Raw genomic sequence first — 20875 nt, 5'->3', positions numbered from 1 at the left:
TCCACATAAACTTTTCAAAATCAATTACATAAAAACTTCATGTTCATTTTCTAAGCTATAAATAATGTGAGTTGACGTGTCAATTATTGTGACTCAAAATTGTTTCTCGCTCAACTTTTTTTTTTCTTAAGGCGGGAAAAGAGAAACCACGCCTCGTCGAGTTAGGCTCAAATCTTACACAATGAAACACCCATTTTAACTATTCGTTTAGAAATCAATTTAACTACTTCCCGTTAAGGTTTATTTTTCCATAAATACTCTTTACTTCAAATTGTGTTTCTATTAACAAAATTGAGTCTTAAGAATATCGTAATAAGATCGATATATTTTTAATCTGTTCTGTGGGTGTGTTTATAAGGGGATGTTTACAAGATATTTTTTCGTACACACATGTCGTTATTGGCACCACTCTACTAAGAAGCCAGATCACGATACAGACTCCATTAGTTCGCACATTAGCTTGAGTTAGTTGAATTATTTAATTATGGTAATTCAATAAGTTGGTGTATTAATAACAATTATTTGAATTTTAATCAAAGTTAAACCGGACACTAACATTTGTTTAAATCAAGTGCGACATTGTTTTGATTGTGAAGAGAATTTTCACATCGATTTCACATCAAATTAATTAATTGATAAGTGTTTTAGTAGACTACTTTGAAATGGATCAAATTAAAGGTAAGATTTCCGTGTGTTTATAAACAGCGTATCTATAACCTAGCTGTCTGCGCTTGAGCAATATTTGTTATTGTGTATTATGTATTTCATTTACTTTAATTTTTTTAAACAATATCAATTTAAAATTAAGCTACCTACAGTAACAGCCTGTTAATGTCCCACTGCTGGGCTAAGGCCTCCTCTCCCTTTTGAGGAGAAGGTTTGGAGCTTATTCCACCACGCTGCTCCAATGCGGGTTGGTAGAATACACATGTGGCAGAATTTCAATGAAATTAGACACATGCAGGTTTCCTCACGATGTTTTCCTTCACCGTTAAGCACGAGATGAATTATAAACACAAATTAAGCACATGAAAATTCAGTGGTGCTTGCCCGGGTTTGAACCCACGATCATCGGTTAAGATTCACGCGTTCTTACCACTAGGTTAAGCTACCTATTTCGATATAATATTTAATAAGAGATTTTATGATTACACATTTATTATTTAGCGATTGACATTTTTTATAATGAAACTTTTTACAATGATGTAAAATAGTGTCAAGACGATCATTGATATTCAGGAATTGTTAAGAAAAATGAGAATGTCAAATATAAAATTTAAGTAACAATTAACTAAATAAGTATTAACATAAGTGCATATACATACATACAAATACACATACAGATTGGAAAAATGTCTTCTGATTGATTGGAAAATTGGAAAAATGAAAATCTTAACTCCAGCCCATAAATGTTACATTGTTGAGTTACTTTTAAATTAAAAAGTTAAGGTTAGAAAACTATCCCAGTGCGGTTGGCTTTATACATACCTACGTGGCAGAATTATTCTGACACATGTAGATTTTCTCACGATGATTTACTTCACCGCAAGGCTCGAGATGAATTATAAACGAAAATGAAGCAGATGAAAAGGGAATGGTGCTTGCCCTTATTATATTTTATTATTAAATCCGTAATCATCTGTTAAATTCCACCATTTTTCTTGTGTTACAACAATTTCCTTAATTTCGGAATTAAGTAGCATATGCGAACTTTAGGCGTTTTATTAAGTCGATAAGAATATAATATATCATTTATATATTAAAACTAGCTGTAATAAGTTTCTACTGCATTAAAACATTTCCTAGGTTTGTTTTATTTTATGGAACTACAACTATTGACTGTCAAAAATATTAAATACGAGTAATAGCAATAAGTAGGAAGTGAACATAAGGTTCATTATGCATTTTGCTAATATATGTTTAAAAGTGCTTAGTAAAAATAGTTAAGAGCAATAACTGTCTTTGAGTCGGAAGTGTAAACGTAAAACCACTTACCATATACTACCCATTTTAGTATAATACTATATCTACCTAGATAAGGGTAGTCATAAGTAAAACAATCAGAGAAATTCAATTAATAATTAAATCAAAACCTTTTTACAATAAACCAAAATACTGTGCAAAAATGCATAGAATAAAATTTTGATTATAACAGTGTACTATATATATAGTCAATGATTTAATTAATATTAAGATAAGTCTATAGTTATTACGAGTATATGTAGGTTAGGTTGACATCTAACAAACAGCCCTGGATTTATCCCTAGGCCTACAAGGCCTAGGGGCCTGTCCAGCCAGTCAAAGTGCCGAGGGTACTTGGATCACTAAGTTCGGGTAAAACATGGGTTAGTTTTGTCAGTAGTTACTGACTTTGTCCGGAACTGAAGTATTTTTACACTTCCAACTTCTAGACTTCGGGCTGCTACTGAGAATTTTCTGACTGAAAAACCCAATAACTTTTTACTGGCCCGACCTGGGAATTGAACCCAGGACCTCCAGGTCTGCGGCCTTATATATAAGATTTAAAGGCCAAATATTATTGAACTTTTCAGATTATTAAAAAGAGCGATACTTATAATCTTAGAGTAGTAAACAATTATCCATTTTTCTGTGAACAGATAACAGCTTATGTATGCATAATATCGTGTTTTAAGACTGAGAGTTAAAGGGGTACAAGGTTTCTCTTATTATTGTCTAATTTCGATAACCTGCATAAATGCAAACGATGTTTTATTTTTAGTTCGGGAGACTGGCTTAAGTTGAAAATTAAGAGGTACAACAACTCCGATAAGACTATCAATGTGGATCGGTCGATAGGAAAAATATTTTGTATCGTGTTTGTTTATGCATTTATAGGCATTCATTTAATAAAAAAGTATTTCATATTCTTTTATCATAGTGTGTTAGAAAGAGTAAAAGACGGATTTATTAATATTTTTCAAGAATAGCCAGTTGCGTAGCACATTTTATAGCACATAACTGTGTAACACAGATGCTATCATTAAACTCAAACTAATTCGGTTGGACGGCAATCGGACAGGAGTTTATGCGCAGGACCAACGGCTTTACGTGCTAATAGGGGCCTAACTCAGACTTGTATATAAGTTAGAAACGTACCCGCCGTAGTTCCTACGTATCCCCTTTAAGAATCACTATGCTAGAGTACCTAATAAAGTACAATTACGAGGGACATAACACAACGTGAGTATATCCCATGCTAAGCAGCGTACTGAAATTTTACCTACTTATTACAAAATCAATGTTTATAGTGTGACTTAATTTGATAAGATGTGACTGAAGTGTAATTAATAGTACCTGTGTGTAATTGGCACTATTTATCTACAATAAAACTGAAACCTCAAGGAAAAGTCGTAATATTAGACGTTTATAATGGAAGACGAATTTATAAACTAGCGTTAAACGTATAAATTAAAAAGGATCCATGTCACTTCGCATCTCTATGTAACAAATCACGCTGTCGATGCTTTGAAAACCTTCGTATTTATAATATTAGTAGCAATAGAAGGGATTAATTTATCTTTTTTAATGAAAAGTATAAATAAAAATGTGTATGTATATGAAGTTTACAATTGGTGTATTTAATGAATTCACTTAAACTTGAAATTGATCGCACGTGCGTGTAAATGAAACTGATAGGGTTGCGTGCGAGCCGATTGCTGATCAACAATGACGCACACACGCCGCCCGCCGAACCATGCTTTACTAAAACAGCATATCTCTTTTACATTATTGGTATTTATGTATAATCTTACACTTATTTTACATTTGCCGCACAAATACATACTACAAAAAAAGTCGTTTACTCGAAACCACAGTTAATATATCCTTTTATCTAGTAGGCCCTTTTCTGTAGTTTTGAATCTTCATATTACACGATTTATAGGATTAAAGTAAATGTAATGCTACCTTATATTCGGAAAGAAGATTGTATCGAGAATATTCGACCATAAACTCACTTGTTTAATACTCTTTTTCATAAATGAAATACATAGTCAACTAGATACCGACCAGGCGAACCATTTGATAACAAATATATCAATAATAAAATGGTGTGGAATAAATATTCGTTGATTTTCTTGCATGAGGATATTATTTGAGCTTTAGACGAAGGTTTTCCGAACCGATATGACGCGTGAACCTTCAAGATAAGAACCTACTCATTCATTATAGGCGCGCACGCACCTGCAAGCCCTCCGTTCTTACAGATTTTCATACGCATTGCTAGTCACTTTCCATCAGGTGAGCCTCCTGCCCATTTATCCTCTCTTACATAAAATGACTAAATCAGTTGCTGGGAACACAAAACCTTTGTTTGGAACCATACAAACTGGAATACAATAACTTTTTAAGAGATTCCGAGCTTCTTGTCTTGTTGCTACATATTAATCTACATATCGAATTAGAAATTTGTGGTAGCTTTACGTTTGATTAATAACCTGAAATTGTAGTTAAAAAAGTTTGTAAAATTAGTTACCTATTTTATGTATATATCTTATATAAAGCAATAAGACACACGGGTCACTATCAATATAGAACTAGCAAATTCGATCTTGATCCTTTCTGCTTTATTACAGTTGACAATAAACATGTAAAACAATTACTTAAAAACAGGCTAGGCTAATATTATTATTTTTATAAATAGAAAGCATTTTTCGTTTAAAATAAAAATAATTTTAATTAAATTTACAGTTTCGAACGTATAGATTAAGACTTTTATCACTTCTAGAATAGTCATATCTAGAAAAGTATATGTAACTTTTAATAAAGTTTACATAACAATTAATATACAATTATAAATAGTAAAACAACATTCTAGATGTATAATAATATAAATAAAATAGCCCATTTTATCAAAATACTAGTTTGCGCACGCAGCTTCGCCCGCTGTGAAGGAGGGCCTCGTGCCTGGGTGCCCAGGTCTAAAAAAGCTGACCCTACCCCATGTCCTGTTCTATACCCCTGACAACGGTTCATGATAATCAGTTGAGTATTTAAGACGAGAAAGCGCTAATAAATAAACTAATTTACGTATTCATAATATTAGCAGGGCCGGATTTAGGAGCGGGCATATATACGTGGCTATAGCTCCAGGCCCAGCCCCCACAATAGAAATTTCTAAAACAAAAATTATTCAATTTTCGAGTATTATACACATTTAATGTCATATATTATGAAGATATAGTGACATATAAGTATAATCCTTATATGCTACAATAAATTATTATTAAAACCCAAATGAAAGAAATTGTTCCATTTATTTGGAAAATAACTAGGAGCCTCCACTCCTATGCTGCCCTAGGACCTCCACACCTCTAAATCCTGTTTCACATATTAGTTAGGATTACTAATAAATAGCATTCTGTTTTCCAGAATCCCTACAGGGCAAACAAGATCTGACCCTGAAAAATTATGATACAAAAACTCAATCGCAAATAAATTACAATATAAACACGTCTAATTATCCAGAAAATAATCACAATCTATTTCAAATGATTAAATGTCATGAAGACAGCCTACTAAGACTACATCACTTAACAGCTGGACGTCAAATTAACAGCACGTACGACACCAGCTATCAGAACGATCTATCTTGGTACCCAAAAGATTTCCAAAGACAATACATAAAGCCAGTTGATTACTTGGCGTATGAAGATATGAGACGCAAAATTGATGAATCTAAAGGTGTGAAAGAGAGAGATGTTCGCAAAGAGTCTGAGGAGGAAAAGGATGGAAAAATCGATGAAAGGAAAAAACCGAGAAGGAATAGAACAACATTTACAAGTCAACAACTGGCTGCTTTGGAAAAAGTTTTCGAAAAAACTCATTATCCAGATGCATTTGTTCGAGAAGATTTAGCAACGAGAGTGAACTTAACCGAAGCAAGAGTACAGGTATACATACACATATATTTAAATCTTTCTATATTTTTATTTGCTTAATTAATATTAAATATATATAACTATAAAATATTTTAACAGGTTTGGTTCCAGAACAGGCGAGCTAAATTTAGACGAAATGAGAGATCAGCCCTGTCGTCTCACAGAACGCCAACCAATCAGAGTTCTCCAGAACCTATACCAGTACCTATAGGTATCCCACAGCCTGATCCTCGCCAGGAATTCAATCGTAATCCAAAAGAACCTTGGATACATCACTTTCAAGCTAATAACCTTAACTTTAACCTCGGAATTCCCATAAGTAATTCAGGGCTATACCAAAATGATTACAGTTTTATGATGCAGAATGTAGGTAACAGGCAATATTCGAACTCAAATACACTAATTGGACAAAATATGCCGAGTTACGGAAGTACATCAGACAACAGTTATGGGTCCTGTGCCTTAATTGGTGGTTATAATGGCACACTTCAGCCCGCACACCATAGTTCGTACAATTTGAATTTAAGACTTCGTCCCCATGATTTTAGTATAAATAATATAACACTGTAAAATGTAAAGAACTTACAATGTAAATAATTTATGTACTGACTTTACTTCATAATATTTTGAATTATATGAAAACTGTTTACTACATGAGATTTTATTTTTTCACACTTTGGACTTATACCTTAAAATTTAAGCAATAAAATAATTTCTTAGCCGCCAAAATGGGTTATTATACGCTTTAAATGTAACAGTTTTAAAAGCAAAGATTATAAAATATGATTGTGGTAAAATAAATAAAGCAGTTGTGGTGTTATTATAATAATATATGTATATGAGACTTTGAACTGAACATTTTATTGCAATTTCAAGTTATATATCAGTATTATCTGAAACAGTATTTGTTATTTTTTTAGTCTAAACCGAGTAATATTAATTAAATATAGTGAAGTAACAACCTGTAAATAAATCTCAGCTGGGCTAAAAGCCTCCTTTTATATTGAGGAGAAGGATTTAAGCTTATTCTACCATGCTGCTCCATTGCTCTTAATTCGCTTAAAAGTTTTAAATTTTCGAACGAAAATATTGAGCTGGATTTGTAAGACAGCATAAGCAGCGTAAATTCTAACAAATGACCGAGAGCCTCGCAGCCTTGACGACCGACGTTTCAGTGGTTATAGTTATACCGTAGACAGAGAAACTGATAGACCAAAGGACCGTAAAACCGCGATTGAGACAGAGATAGTTTGCCAATGTTGCGTATAATGCTGCCATAGTAACTGCATTCCCTGTTTTGGGAGATAAATAATTTTCAGGATATAATTAAAACAAAACGTGGTTTTTAAAATTTAAGTTTTTAATATTTTTAATTAAGATTTTTTTTGCACTACTACACCCAAAAACCGTTGCATTGTTTGTTTTTGTTTCCGTTATCAATAGTACTACAGCATCTTTATATGATATCAAGGATTTTAATAAATTAAGTTCTGTTCTGAAATAATATCTGATAATTGATACATAAAAGACAAAACCAAAAGGAAACTTGGCATTTATTAACTTAAAGAATTGTACATAATAAGCTGACAATATGTAACATTTGACAGGATAAAAGTATAGTATAATTTCTTCATAAATTATACGTCATTCACCCCTTCTATCTTTTTCTAACACACAGCTGTAATCTTTTAAATAATATGGAGTTCGTCTTGTCCTTGCGGATCTCCTAAGATGTTGATCATCAGATGTGCTTGGCGCTGTAGATTGTATATTGTCTAGATCCTTATCCTCCGAGCTCAGAACTCGATCTTCAGAGTCATAAAAAACATCTAAGATGTCCTCTTGTTCTTTCTGACTTTTTGTATTTGAGTCATTTAATTCTTCTATATTTTGATTCATAGAGTTTTCAACAGGAGAAGGAAGTGGATCTAAATTTCGATTTGAAACTATTGATTCGCGTCCATTTTTATGCTTTACAAAAGAGTAATAGGGGTTACTTTGTAGTAGTTCAACCTTTCCACATATGGATCATATTTATTACGGATATTTTTTTTCATTAACACAGGTCCAGGAACTAACCAAGAAGGTAAAGATTCTCCATTAGATGATCTGCGAGGATGATTAAATAGCCGTTCGTGAGGAGTTGTATTGATTGGTATACACAGAAGTGAACGAATTGCATGTAATGACATTGGCAGAACTTGCTCCCAGTTTTCAATTGGCATTTCTCTTGCGTGAAGAGCAAGTTGTAAAGTTTTCCACAAAGTACCATTGAGACGCTCGATTTGACCATTTCCACGTGGGTTATAAGGTGTTCTTCTGCTACAAGCGATTCCCAAGGAACTTAAAAAATCTGTAAACTCTTTAGAAATAAAAGCAGATCCTCTATCACTATGTATATAAAGAGGTATTCCGAACATGTAAAATAAATCTTGTAAGAATCTTGTAACAGTTGAAGTTATCATTTTCTTACAGGCATATGCGAAAGGAAATCTACTGTGTTCATCAATTATTGTTAATAAGTACTTATTTGAAGTATTCGACGGTAAAGGTCCTTTGAAGTCAATGTTTAGTCGCTCAAACGGTGCTGTTGCTTTTATTAATTGACCTTTAGATTGTATAAAGCGAGGTTTAACTTGGGCACATATTGGGCAAGACAGTGTAACAGACTTTATATCATTTACCGAATACGGTAAATCTTTCATACGAATCCAATGCATCATTCTTACAATGCCAGGCTGGCAGAGAGAGTTATGCAACTCACGTAATTTATCAGTATTCATGTGAGCACATACTCTTGATAAAAGCATCAGCAACTGCGTTTTCTTTACCCGGACGATAACTTATGTCATATTTAAAACAAGATAATTCGAGACGCCATCGTTCAAGCTTTTCATTTTTTATTTTACTGCAATGATTTTGATTAAATATAAATGTAACAGAGCGTTGATCCGTTAAAAGTAAAAAGTGTTTACCAGTTAAGTAATGACGCCATTTGCGAAGACTCTCTACAATGGCACATGCTTCTTTTTCAATTGAAGGTTGTCGTTGTTCTGAATTTGAAAGGGTTCTAGAAAAAAAGCTATAGGACGCCCCTTTTGAGAAAGAGATGCAGCAATGGCAAATTCTGATGCGTCAGTCTCTACAATGAGAAGCTCATTATTATCAATAACTGTCAAAGTAGATTTTTCTATTTCTGATTTCAATGACGCAAAGCAATGTTTTGCAGTATCATCGATGGGAAAAGACTTAATACCAACCAATGGATGTATTTTCTGTGAAAAATTATTTATCCATTTCGCGTAGTAAGCAAAAAAACCTAATGTTCTTTTTAATTCAACGTTATTTGTAGGAATTGGCAGGTGTAACAGTGGTTTCAATCTATCAGAATAAGGTTTGACAGTATTGTCTTTTATATTGTATCCAAGCAGATTAATAGAATTGACACCAAAGATAGATTTGTTTGTTCATTAATTGTCAAATTGTACTTTTTGACAGCAGCCATAAAACAATTTAAGTTTTGATCATGATCATCTTTGTCCTTTCCACACACAGTAAGATCATCTAAATAGCAAAATATCAATAACAATATATAAATAGCAAAATATTATCTGATAATTGATACATAAAAGACAAAACCAAAAGGAAACTTGGCTTTTATTAACTTAAAGAATTGTACATAATAAGCTGACAATATGTAACATTTGACAGGATAAAAGAATAATATAATTTCTTCATAAATTATACGTCAATAATTTAGTATTTCGTTTTATTAGACACCTATTTATTAGCATTAAAAATTACGTGTTTTTCTTTTTTAGCGTATCTTCCTTTTCAGGCAATTACAATTTTCTTCTGGTGGTTTTTATTTTTGCCTTATCTTAAAAATTGATACTTAAATGTTGAAGGTACTGGATTAGCATTCTCCTCGCATGTTGAAATCTAAAACACTCAATTAAATTATTAACAAAGAATGGTTGCCACATATATTTCTCATATTGTTTCCACATACGTCAACCTATTTATTCGGAATGTAATAATATTATAAATTCAAGAAGAATCGGGACATTTTTTTAGCTGATGCTGGCAGCACTTAAATAATTATAGGTTATTAATGATAAAAACTGGAAAATCCTATTATCTTATTGTGATATAAGGTTTCATCATGCTATGGCATAAATAATCATCACTGAGAAATTATATTTAGGGACAAAACCATCGCATTTACGCGTGAAAACACACGCCGGCAATTTTCTTCTTGCTATCGCTTTAACATGAAATAATACGGCAATGGACCATTATATAACTTTCGATATGGTATAAGGACTGTTTCTCTGTCTTTTCACTGGATTAGAATCGTTTTCTAACATAAAAATAAGCAATAATTGAACAATAAACACAGTGAACGCACCAACTGTCAAGTGTGTTTCGCTACTTGAGTAGCCGACCTTGATAAAACTGCTTACGCGATAAAGATTTGATAATTCTATCTCTGTCTAAGCCATTTGTAATGTAATTTTCGTTCTCTTTTTTTTGTGTAAGTGAGAAGGAAATTATTACGTTTACTAGTTTCTCTGTCTACGAGTTATACTATATCTGTGCTTATGTGCAACAGGCTATTTGCCAAAAATGTCATTTAAGTTAATAATGTGAAACAGGCATTTTTTTAAACTGACGTATTAAAATTAATTTCTAATTTACCAAGCAATATTTAATATTATCTGCTGAAATAGTAAGCCTTAAAGGCTTTGACTAGTAAAGTTGGGTATAATCTATTATGAAAAGAATATTTATTGAAAGTTTTTTAGTAAAAAGAAACAATGTTTTTAAGCAGTATTAGCAAGACTGTGGTATTTGTTTTTTCACTAGCTTTAGCTTCTAATATAGTCTACAAATTTTATCACAAAAAGAGGAAGAAGGATACACCTGATATAAATGAAGTTATTATGTTTTGTAACGTCGTCTCACCTTTAAAACATAGCAAGTATTCACGAAGTAAGATATCACACAATTGCGATCGTTTGTTACACTACATAAACTCTCCTCGATACAGTGTAGATGTTTGCATGTATGTCTTGACAAATCAAGACATTATAAATATTCTTTTGAAACTGCATATTCGTGGAATTAAAGTTCGTTTGATATTGGATGCCGATATGGCATTTGCAAGTGGTACAGGAATAAAACGATTCGATAAACTTGGAATACCAGTCCGTTGGATGAAGTCGACTCATATAATGCACCACAAGTTCTGTTTGATTGACACATTGCATCTAGATGTTGAAAACGAAGATTGTACCCCATTGATGATTATAGGTTCATTAAATTGGACAAACCAAGCTGTGACTGGCAACTGGGAGGACGTAATAGTGACTTCACAGAAAGACTTAATTAGACAATATCAGAGTGAATTTGAGAAATTGTGGTTACAATTTAAGCCAATTGTAGATAGTAGATTAAATAAATTTTAAGAAAAAAAATAGTCTAAAAAATTTGGTGGGTACTTATTTCTTTTATTAACACAATAATCATAGTACTCTGTGTATATGTTTAGTTATTTTTTATTTGTTTTTCTCATGTTTGACTAATTTTTAATTAAAACTTGACTATTCAGTTACTGATTATTTTTGAGTTACGAGTAAACAGCCATTAAAGCTATTCCGATAAGTCACATACACAACTTCCAAGCATATGAAACATTGTTTATAGAGATGCTTTTGAAAATGCATCACAGACAATTTGTCTATCCATTACCAAAATGAATCATTCTTGAATATACTTAAGGCAAATGTGTGATTAAGCAGTAATCCGTCTTAACTATATAAATTCAAATGAGTAAGTGTATAATAAGTTGACTTTATTAAGGGGTTCAGTGTGTTCTAATTTTTCTCAAATTACTTTATTTTTGTATCATTTTCATGTTCATTGTCATTGTGATCTTTATTAATAAGGTTTGTTACTAGTAATAAAGAAATATTAACATATTAAAACCATGTAGCACTTTTATTATCTTTACTTATATATTTATTACATATTTTCTTGTTTCTTACTATTTTGGATAAATAAATTGTGTTTTAAAATAATGTAACAACAAAGAAGTTAAAGCTTATAATGTGACTATCTAAAAGTTAAAATATTTTTTTTAAAACTTTTTTTATAAGTTAAAAAGCAAATCAATATACATTAATAAAATTGGGTGTAACAATAATTACACCCGTAAAATATTCTTGAATTAAAAATAAACATTAATAATTAAATAAAAATAAATACAACAGGGTTTTTTAAAAAAAAGACGCACGCAAATTTAAAACCACCATTTTGTTGGTGAAAGAGAAAGGTAAAGTAATTATTTAATTATTGGCGCGACTTGTGATTTGTTGATTGTATTCAAATGTGTTATTTGGCTTTTTAAGAGTAATTGAGTTAGTTATTTACGTCAATTTGGATGATTCGGCCTTCTTTTTTTAAAATGAGCAATCCAAGGTTTTTATACAATCAGTTTTTACTTCTGGATGCTAAATATATATAAGTATATGTAAATGTAGTCGAAGTAAAAATACTCCATGTTTTATTGCAACCATTAATTGATATAAATTTATGTGTGCATTTTTGAACGTATGTAACATGTCATTAAATTGCCTTTGCCGCTTGTTATTGTCAGATGTCAACATTTTAAATAGCTATTTACTTTTATTTTGCAGTGTTTACTATGAATGTACTTATGAACAGTAAAAGTCAGTTACCTTTTATTAAATGTTTATTCAAATAAAATGAGTGTATTTATGTAAAATAAGTGCGAAAATTCTTTATATTCAAAGTTTCCATGGTCGTATCTTTTTTAAATTTTTCATTGAGATTTAGTTCGCGTTTAAATAGGGGGCAAAGAGCACTTTTACGATCCTTATACTACTTCGAGGTTATTGGTGATAAGCAAAACTGATTAGAATATATCTTATGTAATAAGAGCTATTAATATTCAAAAGTACGTGCTTTTAACATTATCAAAAATGGTCAAGGGTCTAGTGTCTGGAAGACTCGCGCTAGTCACAGGCAAGTGAATATTTGGATATTTTTTTACTTAGGACAAACAGGTTAAGTTAACATAGAAAAGAAATCTATATTAGTTCTTTTACGTATAAATTCTATGCAATAATAACTCAATACTAGTTATTTATGCAACAATAAAAATTGCGGTTTCTTTTCTATTATGATATAAGAAACCACTATAGAAACATTTAGTTAAGGCCTTGGATACTGATGTTTTGGCTTAATAAGAAAGATTAATATATAATAATGTCAAACACAAACACAGGTGCACTTTCTATTCCGTAACTCTCAAAATCCAATTAATGATATTTTTCTGCTATAATTTTCAGGTGCTGGCTCTGGTATTGGTCGAGCTGCTTGTCAAGTGCTATCTAGAGAGGGTGCTACAGTTATAGCTGCCGATAGAAACTATGATGCAGCATTGGAAACTATTAAGAAATATACTGCATTGGCGTCTGGTTTAAATGGTAATTAATATAAAACAATAATTTGAATAATAAATATTAAGTAATTTTTTTTACGATTACATTTTCTTGTGGGTTTATATTAGTTAACATACTCCTTTATTTTCATAGTTAATATTGTAATATCTTAGGGATTAATCAATATTGTTAGAGATTTTCCATGGGCTTAATGTGAGAGTACTGGAGATAGAGTTTTATCTTTTAAAATAAATGGATATTCAATATAATCAATTTTTTAGTTTTGTTTTTTAATTCTCTCCTCAGCAACCGGAGACCATACTGCTATGGAATTAGATGTATCAGATCTAAAATCTGTTCAGAACCTATTACAAGCTATTATAAGTGAATACAAGACACCGCCGAGAATAGTTGTAAACTCAGCGGGGATAACAAGAGATAACTGGCTGCTGAAACTCTCGGAGGAAGACTATGATAGTGTACTAAATGTTAACTTAAAGGTTGTTATTCTTATTTGAACTTAATACTAGTCAAATATAATTTTTTATGCTTTCCAAACTATTATTTAAATCTTGGCCTTTTTTTTCGTAATTCTATGCTTAATATTTCTAAAATTGTAATGTACATTATAATTTATAATTACCTTAAAGGTAAATGTAATGTTTACTTTTCTCCAAGATAAGTTAGTTTTGTTAGTTAATATTTTAGTCCAATAATGAATAGAATAGGAAGGCGGAGGAGCATATGGGCCACCTGATGGTAAGAGGTCACCAAACACCCTTAGACATTGGCATTGTAAGAAATGTCAACCATCACTTACATAGCCAATGCGCCACCAACCTTGGGAACTAAGATTTTATGTCCCTTGTGCCTGTAATTACACTGGCTCACTCACCCTTTAAACCGGAACACAACAATATCAAGTATTGCCGTTTTGCGGTAGAATATCTGATGAGTGGGTGGTACCTACCCAGGCGAGCTTGTACAAAGCCCTACCACCAGTAAATAATAAATACAAATAATAAATTGTATTTCCTGTTTATTTTATGTCTATTTTTTTCTAGGGAACTTTTCTTGTAATGCAGACATTTGCGAAGGCAATGACAGAGGCTTCAATAGCAGGGTCAATCATAAATATATCAAGTATAGTTGGAAAATATGGAAACATAGGTAAATTTGTATTTTTATAATATTTTTTCTTTGTCTACAAAAATACATTAAAAAAAAAACAAAATTGATAAAATAAAACATAAGAAGTTCCTATTATATATTCGAAAATAAGTTTATTACAAGTGATAATTTATCCAAGGCACAGTATTTACTTGGCCATAGGGTTTTGAAACCCAAATTAAGTTAAGAGTAAGACTCACTACTTACCTGTTACTAATCTGATATTGTGTATTTTTAAGTAAATCTTAATATATTATATTATAATGTTGTTGTTAATTTAGGTGGAGATAACTTCAATTATTAAGTATCTATTCTTTATCTCAGGTCAATCTAACTATTCAGCAAGTAAAGCTGGGGTTGTTGCCATGACACAAACCGCTGCAAAAGAGCTAGGAAAGTTTAATGTAAGGTAAGTACATGAGAAAGGTTGATTGTTTATAAACATTTTTTAGACTATGTTTAATTTAAAACTTTGACATAAGTAATAGAACAAATAGTAATTTAAGAGGTGGAATGTAATATTCGCATATAACTTAAGAATATGTTTAGTCGTACAAACCTAATAATATACTCTATGAATGGTCTTAATAATATGCCTATAATTCAATCCGATAAGGAGTCTTATGAGTTTTTTTTTACAGAGTAAATGCGATCCTGCCGGGATTTATAGATACTCCAATTGTTAAAACGGTACCAGATAAAGTTATGCAGAATATGCTAAAACTCGTGCCTTTAGGGAGACTCGGTGAACCTTCTGGTGAGTAAAGTTTATTGATATAAATATTGATATATTAGCTCCTTACTAATAAATGCTTCATTTCTATTATATAGTTATTTAGTGCTTTGTCTTCTTTTTTCAAATGGCAAAATATTGCTCCCGTAATCCGATAAGATGGCAAACCGACACGACTGGAGAGTTCAGGCACATGACTAAGAGCTTGACATGCATGCAGGTACGGGAACCCTCCCACACACAATAAAGCACACACTTCTAACTTCCAGACTTCGGGCTTCTACTGAGAATTCAATAACTTCTTATGATCCCAACTTGGGTTTCAAACCTAGGACCTCGGGGTCTGTGGCCTTTCTATCCACTAGATCAATGAGGCAGTTTTAGCAAGTGTAAAGTCATAGTAACTTCCCAAAAGGGAAAGAGCCCTTTACCCTGTAGTGGGACATCAACAGACTAAAACTTTATATTAATTTGAAGTATACCTTCTGTTTCAGAGGTTGCTGAGGTGATTTCATTCTTAAGTTCAGATAAAAGTTCTTTTATAAGCGGTGCAGCGATAGATGTCACTGGTGGTTTCTAAAAGAAAATTAATTTGTAAGACTATTAGATATCACTGGGTTTAGAGATAAAAATACACATAGCAAAATCTATTGAGCAATCAAAATCAATATAACATATGCGTTATTTCAGTATATTTAAGTCCTTTTACTTTGTCATCTTGTAATCAATGAATATCATGAAGGTGCTAGTTTAAAATTTGGACGTTAGAAGAACTTGTTTGTATATAAATATTTATACAATAATATTGAAAGATGAACATATTTTATGTAATGATTTTTTTTGTAAATATATTAGAAGGATAGGTTTTATATATTATATACTGTATTTTATGATGTTTGCTATATTTAAGTATTTTAAGATACTAAAACATACTTAGATACAATTGTAAATGTGTGACTTATTTTTTTTTTTACTTTTTGATAATTTTGTTATATATATATATATATATATATATTTTAATAAAGACTGTTTTACTCTTGTTCATATTTAGTTTAAACTTATCTGCGTATATTAATAATTATCAGAACACCTTACCGTGCTGCTGTATTTCAAAAAGTATAAAGGTTGGCCTTTAAAATATCATTCGCCTGGAATCACCTAAATCCTACGAAAAATCTTATTTATACTAGCGAAACCGTGGCTTGGCTGCGTGGAATTCAGCTTATGGCAAAGATTCACTATTTATTATTTGTATTAAAAAGTGTATGTCTCTTCATTTTTCATCCTCTATTATGATTTTTTTCCCCGATATCCCTTTATAATCAACAATGTTTTTTTTTTCAAAAGTCCACAAAGTTTCAATTTAGAAAACAGGTGGTTTTTTTTTCAAAAAGATATAATAATAAAAAGTTTATATAGGAGAAATTGGGACAGCAAAAAAAAAAATATAACTTTAAACAAAAACCTTTATTTAGACGTATTTTTTGCTTTTAATTTATTACTTTTTAAAGCTGCTTTATTTTTCTGTCTTTTATCCTTCATGAAGGTTTTATATTCAGTTTTTCTCTTTTCATCTATAATTTCCTTATACTTCTTTTTATTGTACTTCTGGAACTCAGCATCTGCCAGAAGCTCATCTACCATGGTTCGTTTTCTTTGTTTTCTTGTTAATCTTTCATTTACATGATCCACTGCGGAGTCCATTATCCGACCAACCTGAAAGCAGATTTATGAAATGTTTGTATCAAATACTAGGTATATCCTGCGGCTTCACCAGCGTTTGGGGGGGGGGGGGGGGGGGTAAGCAGGTGTTAGGTATATAAAAAGTAGCCTATGTTTGTTTGGGTTCAAGTTTGCTGCATACCAAATTTTATCAAAATCGATTAAGTGGTTTAGGTGTAAAAACTCAAAATTCTTAGAAATTTGTTTGGTAAATATTTATAGGCAAATGATTACAAATCAAACAACATATTGTATGGTGTATATTTCATTTTTTTTCATTTTATATAAAGTTTTAGATAATTTTAAGTTTCAAGGTTATTTAAGTTTTTAATTTGTGATACTATGTACTTTTCTAAAGCTATTATCAATAACAATTTGAATAAAAATGTAAAACTTACCTGGAAATACTTAGGTAGTACTTCCATATCATTCTTTTTATAAAAGTGTTTGGGGTCCAATGCAGATCTCATCTTTAGTACTTGAAGGTCATTCTTGAGTTCTTCACTTATTTCTGGAGCTTTCATATTAAACCATCCAGGTCCTTTTGTTTTTTCTCTTTCTCTCTATAAAATGTAAAGTAAATGTTAAATATAATTAAACAAATAATCTTACCATTTTATACCATGATTGTTTTCAAAATAATAATTATTATGGAGTAAAAAATAATAATTAACAGCCTGTAAATGTCCCACAGCTGGAATTGGGAATGGAGAATTGAGCATTACACATGCAGATTACCTCACAATATTTACCTTCACCTTTATCATTGATATCTTAAATTAAATCAAATACCTTTAATTTTGTAAGTGTACACCATTTTAAAAACAATTATAAACAAAAAAATGAGAGAAAATGTACAAAGGCAATCTTATTGTTATTAGATCTGGTGATTGTGGTAATCTTCATCATGGGGGAGATATGTCAATATCACATATTACTAATATATTAAATTTTCAAGGAAAATAATAAATAACATGTTACTTAAATTAGAAATAAATTTTAGAACCTATAATAGGAGATTACTTAAAAGTATATTATTATATTGAATTAAATATTAGTGTTTTTACCTTGCGCATAGCCTTTAATCTTTTCTCACTGACATTGTATTTTGGTAATCTGTGCGCTTTCTCTATTCCCGGTTGAAAAACTGATTTTTTCATTTCTTTTTCAACATCAACACCACCAAGATTGGATTTCAGCTTGCCAGTTTCTTTATCTAACTGTTCAAAGCGAAACAATTGTTTTTTATTCTTTTGCCTCAACGCTACCATGTGTGTCCAGCCCATTTCGTCGTAAAATTCGTCAAATTGGTTATCTATTTTTAAACCTTTTAATTTATTTTGAACTTCTTCATCGGCAGCTTGCTCCGCATCTAAATCTTGCTTTGTTTTCTCAAATAAATCTAAAATAGCTTCGATTTTCTTGTCTGTTTCTGAAATTAATTATAAGAAAGAGATATTTTTAATTTTTGCTTACAACATACATAGCAAGCATTAAGAATACTAACCTATAAAAAGTTTATCTTTCTTGTCAAGTAATTCTGTTTTTTGCTGAAGCTCATCATCGCCTACAGTGTCTATGATGAAATCCATAATTATTATTTTTATTCACTTTAATTTTAAATTAACAATCCATTTCTTTCAATAAACAACCGATATATTTCAGGCAAACACACGTGACAAGTAACAACTGACATCTGAAATGACTCGTTTTGTCAAATGGAAATGTCAAAACTGACATTGTCAAGTGATAGCATTGACAATAAGGTAAACCGCAGTACACGCAGATAATAAATAAGTAGAAGTTTGATAAATATAATAATCTATAAACAGCATAAATAATAATCAAACGAAAGTTGTCGTGGAATGACCGGTTCATAGAAGCCTTTAAAATTATATAAAAGCAGTACCAATTAGTGAAACTTTTATTTATAAGATATTTGTATGGATTGGAAAAGTTAAACATAATGCCGTTACTGTGGGACTGTGTAAAGTACTTACATAATGTTTATTAAAACGATATGTAGTATTGTAATAGAAGTTAGGCAATATATCAATATTTTCGGATATAATTTTCGTTTTATTACAGACTACATTGTCTTGGATTATATATAAACATGATAAATACACAACCAAATGAATCACATTAACTATATACTTGCCGATAATGTGGAAAAACACTCATGTCGCACGTATAATACTTACACCGTACTTACTTTCAGTCGGCTAGATAGGTCGACGTTTATGGCTAGGTATTGCTCCAATTCTGAGGATCGTAACATAAAGTTATATTCCCTCCCTCAATAAACGGGTTTTAAAGCAAATATGTTTGTAAATAAGCGCGTTTAGCCGTATTAAAACTTTCCTTTATATTATTAGTATAGATAATATTTATTTTTAAATATTTATCATATTGAGCCATTGTATTCAATGCTCTTAACAAAAGAATGCATGTCGCGATTTGTTCTAAAACGTTATAAAATAACCCTACCTGTATTTTCTATCCGAGGCGAGATAGCCCATCAGTGATTAGAACGCGTGAATCTTTATCGATGATTGCGAGTTCAAATCCAAGCAAGCACGACTGAATTTTCAGGTGCTTTGTGTTTATAATTCATATCGTGCTCGGATAAAAAACACTGTGAAGAAACCTTAATGTGTCTAATTTCAATGAAATTCTGCAACATATGTTTCTATCAATCGCATTCGAGCAGTGTCTTAATGATTTTTAAACCTTTTCTTAAAGGGAGAGGACACATTAGGACTTTAATAGGCTGTTACTTTACTTTTATATATTCTATCTTACGCTATGTTGTAAGTAAATTATACATACATATATATATATTCGCATTATATAGCCTCGAAGACTTCAAAGTAGGTAGCGCCTGAGAGATCAAAACCGTCAAGGGCTATTCAGGAAGCTTGCGACAATAATGACGCTCCCAAGGGAACTTCTCGAGAGCCTTGACGCCTTCAAAATGAACACCGTACTTAAACGCAAAATGTATACTTTCTTACTTAATACTATGAACCTTGAGAATGACGAAGTGGCGTCTCCTTACAAGCTTTTATATTTAGGTTATTTCGCGTAACATAGATGTTTTTAGTATCTCTAGGCTTTGTTGTATGTTTTTAATTAATGAAATTAAAAAAGTATGTTAGGAACGTATGTAATTTCTTTAAAGTAATTTTATTAATACAAAAATAAGTTATTAAGGACAAATAAATAACGGTAGGCTTATAGCTTAATACGCTGTTGTAATGTGGGTTAGTGGATGTGGTTGATCTCATTATCCGAAATATGTAGATTTTCTCACAAACCACATGAAATTTGGTGGGGATTGGCTATGTTTGAACCGGAATTATTTTGTTAAGAGTTAGGCGCTCTGGCCCCTGGTCCGTCTCCGTCTATTATTAAAGAAAACTCGCTTAAATTATTAAATAATGACGTTTCTATTTTATCGATTTATTAATAAGAGGCAGTGAAATAAATATTATGTGAATATGAAAAGTATATGAAAAGTACTTAAAAAAATTAGGTGAAAAGAATTAAACTTAAACTGAAATTTAGCGAATACGAGGATTTTGGTAAGCAACATGATATTATGATTCGTGTAGCTTTAGTTTCGAAATTAGTTCTGGTTACGGGTTCACTTTTTAAAACAAGCAATAAAAACAGTAGAGGCCTTTTTCGATACTCCTGTCCTTCATAAAAACAAAAGTATTTAATATATTAAAGCTATTGTCAAATACATAATATAATTAGCTACTCGGCGCGGTTTCACTCGCTTTGTACATTATTGCCCCGCCCTCGTGAGTGATAGTATGTTAATAAAGTATATAGTTTGTACTATTATAAACTTAAAACAAATCCCCAACACC

The 20875-nt window shown here is 31.2% G+C and overlaps 4 protein-coding genes across 4 annotated transcripts; 3 read left to right on the top strand and 1 right to left on the bottom strand.

Annotated features, from left to right (window-relative positions):
• Positions 1-2341: 2341 nt before the first annotated feature.
• LOC126774569 (homeotic protein ocelliless-like) lies at positions 2342-6470 on the top strand. The gene is made up of 3 exons (XM_050496146.1): positions 2342-2345; positions 5392-5912; positions 6000-6470. Exons 1-3 carry the CDS (start codon positions 2342-2344, stop codon positions 6468-6470), a joined length of 996 nt encoding a protein of 331 aa, XP_050352103.1.
• Positions 6471-10544: 4074 nt separating this feature from the next.
• On the top strand, positions 10545-11675 carry LOC126777728 (uncharacterized). Its single transcript, XM_050500883.1, has one exon. It carries the CDS (start codon positions 10721-10723, stop codon positions 11369-11371), a length of 651 nt encoding a protein of 216 aa, XP_050356840.1. The 5' UTR covers positions 10545-10720; the 3' UTR covers positions 11372-11675.
• A 1093-nt stretch (positions 11676-12768) lies between these two features.
• Positions 12769-16555, top strand: LOC126777642 (estradiol 17-beta-dehydrogenase 8). The gene is made up of 7 exons (XM_050500759.1): positions 12769-12950; positions 13277-13414; positions 13676-13869; positions 14434-14539; positions 14864-14948; positions 15181-15296; positions 15767-16555. Exons 1-7 carry the CDS (start codon positions 12908-12910, stop codon positions 15850-15852), a joined length of 768 nt encoding a protein of 255 aa, XP_050356716.1. The 5' UTR covers positions 12769-12907; the 3' UTR covers positions 15853-16555.
• A 169-nt stretch (positions 16556-16724) lies between these two features.
• LOC126777616 (deoxynucleotidyltransferase terminal-interacting protein 2) lies at positions 16725-18699 on the bottom strand. The gene is made up of 4 exons (XM_050500701.1): positions 18502-18699; positions 18062-18426; positions 17393-17557; positions 16725-16988 (listed from the first exon to the last, which is right to left on the bottom strand). The coding sequence occupies exons 1-4, from the start codon at positions 18584-18586 to the stop codon at positions 16740-16742; spliced, it is 864 nt and encodes a 287-aa protein (XP_050356658.1). The 5' UTR covers positions 18587-18699; the 3' UTR covers positions 16725-16739.
• Positions 18700-20875: the final 2176 nt, after the last annotated feature.

The sequence above is a fragment of the Nymphalis io genome, chromosome 2, assembly GCF_905147045.1.
Source record: "Nymphalis io chromosome 2, ilAglIoxx1.1, whole genome shotgun sequence".
Lineage (NCBI taxonomy): Eukaryota > Metazoa > Arthropoda > Insecta > Lepidoptera > Nymphalidae > Nymphalis > Nymphalis io.
This window is presented reverse-complemented; position numbering and strand designations above follow the sequence as displayed.

Bases quoted from the DNA above. Each gene is read 5' to 3' on its own strand.
- LOC126774569 (XM_050496146.1), top strand. The intron at 5,913-5,999 runs GTATACATACAC...ATATTTTAACAG, and splicing joins TAACCGAAGCAAGAGTACAG to GTTTGGTTCCAGAACAGGCG.
- LOC126777728 (XM_050500883.1), top strand. From the start codon at position 10,721: ATGTTTTTAAGCAGTATTAGCAAGACTGTGGTATTTGTTTTTTCACTA.
- LOC126777642 (XM_050500759.1), top strand. From the start codon at position 12,908: ATGGTCAAGGGTCTAGTGTCTGGAAGACTCGCGCTAGTCACAG. The intron at 13,415-13,675 runs GTAATTAATATA...TTCTCTCCTCAG, and splicing joins ATTGGCGTCTGGTTTAAATG to CAACCGGAGACCATACTGCT. The intron at 14,540-14,863 runs GTAAATTTGTAT...TCTTTATCTCAG, and splicing joins TGGAAAATATGGAAACATAG to GTCAATCTAACTATTCAGCA.
- LOC126777616 (XM_050500701.1), bottom strand. From the start codon at position 18,586: ATGGATTTCATCATAGACACTGTAGGCGATGATGAGCTTCAGCAAAAA. The intron at 17,558-18,061 runs GTAAAAACACTA...TACATTTTATAG, and splicing joins GATTAAAGGCTATGCGCAAG to AGAGAAAGAGAAAAAACAAA. The intron at 16,989-17,392 runs GTAAGTTTTACA...ATCTGCTTTCAG, and splicing joins TACTACCTAAGTATTTCCAG to GTTGGTCGGATAATGGACTC.